Source organism: Octopus bimaculoides, chromosome 3 (genome assembly GCF_001194135.2).
Source record: "Octopus bimaculoides isolate UCB-OBI-ISO-001 chromosome 3, ASM119413v2, whole genome shotgun sequence".
In the NCBI taxonomy this organism is placed as follows: Eukaryota; Metazoa; Mollusca; class Cephalopoda; order Octopoda; family Octopodidae; genus Octopus; species Octopus bimaculoides.
Genome location: NC_068983.1, coordinates 53,235,753 through 53,246,970, shown reverse-complemented (window position 1 = coordinate 53,246,970; position 11,218 = coordinate 53,235,753). Strand labels below are relative to the sequence as shown.

The 11,218-nt window shown below is 32.6% G+C and overlaps 1 protein-coding gene and 1 non-coding gene across 5 annotated transcripts in view; one reads left to right on the top strand and one right to left on the bottom strand.

Moving 5' to 3' along the window:
• LOC106880693 (uncharacterized) overlaps nucleotides 1–11,218 on the bottom strand; it is a 559,449-nt gene that overhangs the window by 317,040 nt on the left and 231,191 nt on the right. For 3 of the 4 annotated variants that reach the window (XM_052966171.1, XM_052966172.1, XM_052966174.1), the window contains one exon: nucleotides 3,720–3,770. The exons of the other annotated variant lie outside the window; for it this stretch is intronic. In XM_052966171.1, coding sequence (XP_052822131.1) covers nucleotides 3,720–3,770 — 51 coding nt within the window. The remainder of the gene's footprint in view (nucleotides 1–3,719; nucleotides 3,771–11,218) is intronic. 4 annotated transcript variants of the gene reach the window in all.
• Trnae-uuc (transfer RNA glutamic acid (anticodon UUC)) lies at nucleotides 8,424–8,495 on the top strand. Its single transcript has one exon. It is a non-coding gene; the product is annotated as a tRNA-Glu (tRNA).

The following is an 11,218-nucleotide window of genomic DNA, read 5'->3' as shown; positions in this document are numbered from 1 at the left end:
CTGAGCATTATCCTGATGGAAGAACACCTTTCATCTTGAAACCAAAGATGGTTGTTTTTCTTCTAGTGCTGACTTAAGCTGCTCAAGCTGCTTGCAGTATCCCCCTTTGTTATCATTTGGTTTGGGTTTAAAAATTCTAAGTAAACTAAACCTTTCACATCCCACCAAACAGATAACAACACCTTACATGGTTAAATACCTTCTTTAACCTGAGTTGCTAGTGTTTTTCCTTTCCCTACCCCACTGTCTTAGGCACTTGACATTTTTATAGAGAACCCATTTCTCGTCACCAGTCACTATTTGGGCCAAAAAAAAGTTCATTCATGAGACATGATAACAAAGAAGAGCACACATTCACTCTCTGTGTATGATTAGAATTGGAAAGTTTGTGAAGAACCCATTGACTCAATTTGCTGACTTTTTCGATGGCACACAGGTATCGATGAATGGTTGAATGACCAAATCCAAGCTTCCTGCTAGTTCCTCAACAGTCACAATGGGATTTTGTTCCACCAGGGTTCACAGGATGTCTTCATCAAGATCAACAGATCTTGCAGAGTGTCTTCATTAAGATCTACATATCTTCCAGGATGAGGCTCATCTTCTAGGCTGTAGTTTCCAGCTCAGAATTTCTGGAATCACCATTGACACTGGTTTATGTTTACTGTCTGATCCTCATATACTGCATTAATATTTTGCGCACTTTCTGTTGCGTTGTTGCCTTTATTGAACTCATAATACAAAATATGCCAAATATGCTCCTTTGTCATTTCCATTATAGCTTTGAAAAAATAATTGTTAAAATCGAACTGCACTCTTCAAAATTTGCACTAAGAATAAGTACAAGGTAAAATTACTACCTGCCTTAATAGCAAGTTGATGCAAGTAGTTTATCCTGTCTCCCTCTGATTTTTAGTTCATGCAATTGAAAAAACTTCATTATTTATGAGATGACTCAGTATATATCCTCATGGCTCTCAGGTTGGTCAAAACAATTCTTACATGTTTGATAACACAAATTATTGATGATACTAAATGACTATCAAACATCAGGAATTAAGGAATCATATCAAAAGTTTGTTTAAAACTTATGATGAACTTTGTGCAGAGGTAGATTACCTTAAATTTCATAAGAGGGGAATAATAACTCAGAATAATATTTCTTGCAATGCAATTTCAATTTAGAGGAGGAAAGATTTTTATTGAAGTAAAAGTGATAATGGACAATTTTATATTTTTCATGTGAAGGTACATAGCTTAGTGGTTTGGGTGCTACTCTCATAGTTGCAAGATGAGGGTTTCAATACGTGGACCAGGTTATGCTATTTTTTTTGGAGTGAGCTCATTCATTCCACATTGCTTTGCAATCACTTTGGCACCTGACATGTGGTACACCATGCACCTGATCAGTCAATGTTGATTTGATGGAGGAAGTCAGCTAATGTACAGTAAATACATTTGAGCATTATAAACAACTCATTCGTTCAGGTTGTTCAGCAAGAAATTGCATGACTGTGCTTCTTGGACTACAAAAGACTACCATCATCACCATATTGTTTTTACAATAGAACCTTAGTTGTCTACTTCACAATTAGTCCATGGTACTATGAAGGCAGCAAATTGGCTGAGTTATTAGAGAGATGGATAAAATGCATAATGGCATTTTATTTTGACATTTTGCAGTCAATGTCAACTTTGCATTTCTTCCTTTTAGAGTTAATGAAACAAAATTCACCAATTCAGGGTGGTAGATTGGCAGAACTATTAGAGCATTGGATGAGATGCCTTGCAGTATTTATTCCAGTTCTTTGTGTTCAATGAACAATGCCTGTAATAACATTACTGCTAAACTGTGGCCCAAAAGCAATAACCTTTTTCCTTGAACAACATCACTGGTGTGGATAGGAGAGACTTGCTATGCATGAGTAGCTTCCAGTATTCTATGCACAAAAAAAAAAACATTGCCCAGGTCTTCACATGCAACCCAACCAATGAAAGCCCTTATTTCATATATATTTTTTATTCATAGTACTAATATGTTGGTGATATGAATCTGATCTACAATATATTATCCTAATCAATGCACATCTTTATGATGAATGTTGTTACAATTTAATCTACCTAAGATTTGTTGTGAATGTAGAAATTAATTTTACATACTACTAAATAACATCTATTTTAGCTTGAACTAGAGTATGCATATACTGATAATACATTCGTACTCATTTATATAGAAATACACAGACACATATATAGCATATATAAGATCTGAGGAACTTTTCTATATTGAAAAGTAAAACATAAAAAAACAATAGGAAAAAAAAAACAAAAACAAAAATATTGCAGAAAGGGAGAAGAACAAATAGAACTGAGGAAAAGATAAATGAGAAGCAAAATAAGATTTGATCTTAGAATAGATATGTTAGATTTTTGCTAACCAAACTATCTTATAGTAAATCTAACCCATTTTACCAAAACTGTGGTCTCTTGCTTTGCATTTTAGCATTCTTCTATGCTAAGCTTAGAACCAAGCAATCTACAACTATGACATTCACTGACTGGAAACTTGTAAAATTTTGCCCGTCATTCGGACAAAGTTACATTGTATTATGAAAGATAACTGCCAGCTAAAATACAAATTAATGGGTTTAAGATTTCATGAAGAACGACAAGAAGGTAAAAAAAAATTTGTTGCAAAAGCCATGAAAAAAGGAGGACAACTTGACAAGCAGATAGGGAAAATACTATATCCATCCATCTTGTCTATAAAAAAAAAAAACCTTGAATGTGTCACCTGAACAAGCGCTGTGTAGCATGAATTACTATTCAACAAGTATTACATAATTTTCATCCTGCAAACAACGTTGGAAGAAGGAATAAATAAGAGCCATACCAACGGATTTCAAATGCTCAGTGTAATAAAGATCACGAAAAATACCCAAAACCACGAGAAACTAAACTGACAGCAGCCCTTGTTGAAATAAACAATGCCTATCATTCCATTCTTAATAGAAGTATATTGCAGTTATTGTTTTGTTTATATATTATGAGTTAGAATTTAATTTGTATTTTCCTGCATGGTATTAACTAATCTTTCTTAAGAATTACTTTTATATTTTACATTTTATCCATAACATGAGCATAATATGTTAATTAGAAATGGTCTTTTTACCAGACTGCATATCAAAAATAGCAATTGGAAAGGGAGAGAAAACTGGAAGATAGAATCATTAAATTTAAAGATGTGGGGAAATCATTATGAATAGAAAATAATGAACAAAAAATATTACAATAAACTGAATATGGAATAATCTTGTGAACAGAGACAGGGAAAACAAAAGTGTTTAGTAAAGTTAAATACAATTTTGATTGTGAAGTATGTTTATACGTGAAAAATTTATTGAGTGATGGTAACTTAACAAAAATAGATATTCAAAACATCAAGCATAACATAGTTATTAAAAGCACACGAAGTTGGCATGTTGTTCCAATATTCAACCAAAGTCATTCAAATTTTGAAGTATAGTAAAGACATAATTTAATAGTTGGAATTTCAATAGATAAAATTGAGGCATGAATAGAGGAAGTTTTAGAGAGTGATTTGACAGTGATTTGTGAAAATAGGTGATTTCATATTTATGAATGTATGTGAATAATTCATTTATAAACATAACTAGCGTGATGGTTGTGAATAACATTATAGAAATGTTCTGAGTTACCCTCTGTGTTCTTAAAGTCATTATTAAATATTGTTTCATTTTGTGCCATATCTAAACAGGAAGAGAAAATATGATACTCATAATCAAAATGGAAAAAGTTTTTTTTGAAATATTTTAACTATACATAAAAATGAAAAATTAAATTTATTTCAAGTATCAATTAAGATTTCTTAGCTTATATTTAGAGACTAAAATATGAACAACATTTCAATTAAACACGTTTCAATGGCAAAAGAGGATAAAATTTCAGTCTCTGACATTGAAGAAAAAAAAAATCAGAAATAACTAATAAAATATATTCACTTCACTTTTGTGTTTATCTGAAAATTTAAAAATCAAAGGCGGTGAGTAATTGTTGTAGCTGAGTAGATGGTTTAATTTCATTATACTTCAAAAGCTTTAATAATTCTAAGCAAAATGCAACCAAGTAAACATTTAAAAATAGTTTAATAGCATGGAATCCATGACTGAACTTAAATCTGTGCATGTAATAGATTGAAGTAAATCTTCTATTCCTATTAACTTATAAAGACAAACACAATTAACTCTATGCATCAAAACATAAATATACAGAGGTTGGGATTAAATAACGTTTCTATACAGGTGTAAAAAAATTATATATATAAATGTAGTGCTCTGTCATGATAAGGGCAACAAAATGAGTTATAACATTTTAAAATATGTTGAAAATTTATTACAGAAAAATAAAGTTCTATAGATTTCAAACAGAAGATATGATAGCCAATCTCATGGCTTGTATAATTCTTGATCACACCATTAAGTAGAAAAATTATAACTATAGTTACAAGTGTCAAGATTATCTCAGATATTGCAAAACATGAAAAACAAAAGTGTGATGGTATTCAGTTTAATCCATTTTCAGCATAAGATGCAGTAGAAAAATAACATAGAATATTCTTATTTCATTAAAAATTTATACATTTTGTTTGTAAATCCAAGATTTACATTTTGAAGTCTAGACAATGATAACATTCTATTGTAATGGTGCTCTGAGACTGAGTAAACACAGAATATTTTCTCCATGGTTTCAATCATACAGTGTAAGAAAAGATTACAGATTAACAGCAATACTTAATAACAAACTAATATATATGAATGTAATGTTAATCATTACATGACAAATAATATATCTTAAGAGAGCTTCTAACAGCTTGTTATCCAACCATCTTCCTATATCTGTATGTATATATATATATATATATATATATATATATATATATATATATATATACATCCAGCTGTAGAAACTCTGCCAGATCAGATTGGAGCCTGGTGCAGCCATCTGGTTCGCCAGTCCTCAGACAAATCGTCCAACCCATGCTAGCATGGAAAGCGGACATTAAACGATGATGATGATGATGATGATATATATATATATGGGTGTAGGAACTGAAACAAAAACAAACACCTAGAAAGACTCCTTTTCTTGAGTGACAATCTACAAAACTTCATAATAGAGATATAATGTTGATCACTCCCTTTAAAGATACATTGTTAATGGTTTAAAGATTAATATCATATTCATATATACTGGTTTGTTATTTAGAAACCAATCTCTATAATTAATCCGTTGTTAATTTTCATTATTTCTAAAAAAAACACTTTGCCTGGATTCATGCCAAATCATAAAATAATGATTTTCCTAGTTTAGAGGTACTGTCAACTATTTACTTACAAATGTCTATGCATGTCTATGAGTGTGAATGTATGTGTGGGTGTTTGTGTGTGTGTAAACACACACCCAGACATACATTAACACTCACACACACGTATGTAATTTCCACACTAGTATGTAACTTTTACACAATACACTGGAATTACTAGGTGCCAGTGCTAGTTTTCTAATAACCCAAAATAAAATAAACAAAATGATAGAGGAATTGTTTCAAAATATGAAAATCCCCAAATCTAGGTTTAACACAAAATATCCACACAAGGTTAATATCAATTTAATGCATAATACAGTATTAAACATATTCTATTTTTAAATGCTAGCATGAGTTGGTTCCTGAAGTATGTAAACATTTTCTCTCAAGCTTATCTAAGCTTTGTCAGCTCTTCAAATGGTTAAACTTCACAAAGTTATATTTACAGGACAAGAGGGAAAATGTGATATCAGTTGTAAAGCCGTTTCTGTGCAATTACTGTTCTGTAACCAAGCCATAAAATAGTCTGAGTAATTCCCAACTGTGTAATACAAATTGAGAGTTTATAAAACTATGCTATATGCCAATAAAAAGAAAAATTGTTTGATTTGTTTTGACTGAAACTTCCTCACAGCCATCAGAAATGAGTTCCATATTTTTGAAATATTATTTCTATGCATTTTTACTGTATCTATTGTTTACTGTTACAAAGTAAAGATAAAAATAATTTCATGAATGCAATAGAAAATTATTTGTCAAATACAGAACCAAACTGTAGAGCTACTCTGGTGGCTTTCTATGAAGATAATATTGTTATAAATGTACATATAACAATAATCTTGATATCAATATAAACACAATTATTCAAAGATATTATGAAACAATAACATTATATTTAATATGAATATTCTCTTCCGATGTGTTGAATTTCCTTTTCTTTTTTTATCTTCATTTTCAATGAACTAATAAACAATTGACTGATCAACATATTAAACACTGGCTAAAGGTTATGTATTTGTTTTAATATATCTCCAGGATTTTCTTTACTTTATAAGAAATACAGACATTCAAATTTTTATAATGTTTTCAATAATTGATTAAATCTGTTTTTTTAAATAGAAAATCCATTATGTTGAACTTTGTGGAATAGAAGTTATGACGGCATTCATGAATGAAATTATTGATGATATTACTTTATAGAGTGGTGGAGAGACAGATGTAGTTGTATACCAGACTAAATGCCTCACAGAATTTAGATATAGCCTTTCACATTCAGATTTCAATCCTGCTAGAGTTGTCTTTGCTTTTCTTCCTTCCAATTTCAATGAAAGAATTACCAATACTCCTTTCCTAAAAAAATTAAGTCCTTGTTCAAATATCTGAAGTCAATAATTACTAATTTGTTTTTTTTTTTACATTTGCCATTGATTGGAAATGTGAAATGTTTGGAAAGATCATTCTCAAAATAAAACAGCTAAAACAAAAATGAATAAAATAATCAAAGCTTTAAATGCTTTCCTACTGAGTTTTAAATAATTTTCTTTTCTTTCCTTTTGGTTTTTAAAAAGCAAAATTGATTCTTTACTTTTGAGTGTAGTTAGTGATGAGTATAGCATACAAAGGATGAAATTTTTCACAATTGTAAGACATACTTCAAGTTCTTGTGAGAGGTTAATTATAATATTTTTGACATCATTTAACCTTTTAAGATTATTTTTTAATTAGTGGCAGTTGAATTTATATATTAGGTGTGTTAGATATCTGTCCTGATCCACGTTTTCTAAATAAGTTATATTTCAATGCTATTCTCAGTCAGCGTCTGGTGATCTATTTCATAGAAATGTCAGGTTTAATCACACAGAAAGTATGATGGAGGTGAGTTATGTATAACTACTGATTTCATTATTTGCTAGTTTTTTTCCTGGTCTCTGTGCAAGCCTATCATAAAAAAGGTGGGTGAAATCTTCAGAGATTCATATATTTATGTAATTTGTAACTTGGAATGCATCTCAGTAAAATTATTGATTACAGAAATGTCTGTGGAACCCAACACCTTCACTAAATGGATATGAAATACTGTTACATCACAATTGTTGGCAAAGCTTTGTTAGCGTAAAATGTGTGAAACATTTTTGTAAATGGAAAATAATATTCTATAATTCTGATGTTAACAAGCTGATATTATAATGTGTTCTAATAAGCGTTCACAAATATTTGTATAAAAACGATTTCTGGAATGTTTGCTCAACATGTTTAAAACATGGCAGAGCAAACCAATTATTTTTCATAATATTACCTCAAGAAAAACTTTCATAAAATAGAATCTGAACAGATCATAAGAGACTACACACAAATTTGAAATATGATTGTACATGCCATTAATTTCATACTAAAAACTGTTAGTAATCATTTCAGTTCTATGAAAAATTCAAAGAACAAGTTACAACAAGAAAACAATAAAAGAAGTATATTCTATGAAGTAGGTAAACTCATTCACAACTTTATAAATCTATTGATCTATTTTCTTCTTCTATTGCTCTGTTAATACTACTATAATCTTAGAACTGACAAACTGTGTGGCAACTCTGTCTGAATACATCTGATGTACCAACCTCCCACATTATAGCTCATGTTCTGGATAACACCCAGAAACATGTCAGAATGAAGCAGCATGAACATTCAAACATCAACGTAATGGAGTGGTTTACAGTGTCATTAAAAGAATGATGATGAATGTGTACATAAGACTTTGTGGAAGTTTGGTGCACTGAATTTATAGCAAATTTTACAATATTCCAGCTTGTTGGCATTACACTCAAGTAGAAAAATAGAAACATAGAAGAAGTAAAAGAATAACAAAATCCAGAGGTAAGTTAAGAATGTCATACAATGGATGTAGAAAACATACAAAATAAAGACAGTAGTAGTAAAGAAACATATTGGTGAACTTCTGGTTTGACAGAGTATTTTGATGGACTGATGGCAATCCTACTGCTAAACATGTAAATGGAAATTATTAGTGCGAAATTATTAGTACTCCCATGTGGTCTAGTGGTTAGGATTCCTGGCTTTCACCCAGGCGGCTCAGGTTCGATTCCCGGCATGGGAATGCTTATTTTTATAGGAGTAGGAGTGGCTGTGTGGTAAGTAGCTTGCTTACCAACCACATGGTTCCAGGTTCAGTCCCACTGCAGGGCACCGTGGGCAAGTGTCTTCTACTATAGCCTAGGGCCGACCAAAGCCTTGTGAGTGGAGTTGGTTGACAGAAACTGAAAGAAGCCCGTCGTATATATGTATATATATATGTGTGTGTGTATATGTTTGTGTGTCTGTGTTTGTCCCCCCAACATCGCTTGACAACTGATGCTGGTGAGTTTACGCTCCCGTAACTTAGCGGTTCGGTAAAAGGGACCAATAGAATAAGTACTAGGCTTACAAAGAATAAGTCCTGGGGTCGATTTGCTTGATTAAAGGCAGTGCTCCAGCATGGCCACAGTCAAATGACTGAAACAAGTAAAAGAGTAAAAGAGAGAGTAGTGCAACCTGTAGTCATCAAAGCGAATAAAATTATAACCTTTCTCTGAAACAAAACAAAATATTGCAATAATTTAAATATTATATAAATATGATCCAGCAATAGCTGTGTACTCACCTGATGACATGCAAGAACACAACTAATGCTGGATCATATTTATATACTATTTATACAAGATGGTATCAAAAGGTTTTTAGACTAGTTATGTTTAATAAAAAATAATCTATTTACCTAGGTTTTAAAATTATCTCCTTTGAAATAGTCACCTTGCACAACACTACACTGGTCCTAGCATTCCTGCCACTTTTAGAATCCAGCCTGCAAGTTGTTTTCCTTAAGAAAGTCAAGGACCTTCTGCAATTTGCTCTGGATTTCAACAACAGTGTTAAAACAGTGACCTTTGAGCTGCTTTTTCATCTTGGGGAGGAGATAGAAGTTTGCAGGTGCTAAATCTGGTGAATAAGGTGAGTCCAGAAGTGATACCAGGTTATATTTGGCAAGAAACTGATGAGTGAGGGTGGCAAGCTGGCAGAAACGCTAGCACACTGGGCGAAATGCTTAATGGTATTTCGTCTGCCGCTATGTTCTGAGCTCAAATTCCGCCAAGGTCGACTTTGCCTTTCATCCTTTCGGGGTCGAGTAAATAAGTACCAGTTATGCACTGGGGTCGATATAATCGATTTAATCTGTTTGTCCTTGTTTTCCCCCTCTGTGTAGCCCCTTGTGAGCAGTAAAGAAACAAGGAACTGATGAGTAATGAGAGCTTGGTGACAGGGGGCATTGTAATCATGACAAATCTAATTCCTCACACTCCACAGATCCGGTAGCTTTCACAGAATGTCCTCCCTCAAATGTTTCAAAATGTCACAGTAGAACTCTCAATTGATGGTCTGGCTCTTTGTTTCTGTCCATGACAAAATCACAGACTACAACATATATGTGATCACAAAAACACAAATTTCACCACTTGCAAAGTAAAAACAGCAGTGTCACTCAGCTTACTGCCTCCTGATGGTCACTGCCAGCTCTCACTGCACACATAACTATATGCTGCCACCCGTTAATGTGCTACAGAACTAGTCTGGAAACTTTTTGATGCCACCTCTTATAATAATATGTATAATATATGAACCAACAACTGACAACTGTTACTAAGGCACAGAAATAATTGTTGTGGTTCTGATTAAAGCCTTTACATTCTACCTTCTTGTCTTATATATATATATATATATATATATATATATACATACATATATATGTATATATGTATATGCATATATGTGTGTGTGGTGTGTGCATGTGTATGTGTATGCATATATATATATATATATATATATATATATATATATATATATATATATACACACAAGGTGCGGTTGGTAAATTGTCACCATTTTATATTCTTAATTTCGCACATGTGCACTGCTTGTTTTTTGTCTTGTTGACTACACAGTATAGTAGGGCCAGTTGGGCACCATCAGTGAGAAAAACAGCATCATGATACAATTCACACTGCCAGAAATTTGGAGACGATATGCTGTACCTCTTGACATTCATGCTGGAAGCTCCAATATGAATATTTCAGGGTGTTTGGTTGTCAATCTGAGGAAATGTACTGAGAGTGATAAAAATCAAACATCCAGTTAACATCATGGTGTTTGGAGTGATCACTAGTGATGGCAATGTTATACCTCCATTCATCTTCTCACACAGCCTCAGGTTCAACACAGAGGCCTACATCAAGCGCCTGGAGGAGGTAGTGCTGCCCTGGGTCAAGAAGGTGGCTGCTGGAAGACCCTATGTCTGGCAACAGGACTCTGCACCATACCACAAAAGCAGGAGAACCCAGTCATGGCTTTGAGACAATTTCTGCAACCACACCACCCCTAACATCTGGCCACCTAACTCTCCAGACTGCAACCACCTTAATTATCATGTGTGGAGTATAGTGGAGTGGGAGACCAACAAAACTTCTTGTAACACTGAAGATGAACTGAAGGCAAGGATTATGACAGCATTCACCAACTTAAATAAAGAGATCATCCAAAAGAGTTGCAGGAGATTCCGAAATCGTTTGGAGGCTATGGTTGAGGCCAATGGCGATTTTATTGAAGAAATTTACTCTTTAGTATTTCAAGATATTTTTATGTAATTTTGGTAAATATATCTTTTAAAATGAGATGTCAGTGTTACTTTCATTTTTGCGTAATTTAGATGACAATATAATCTCTGCACCATGTATACATACATACATGCATGCATGCATACATACATACATACATACATACATACATACA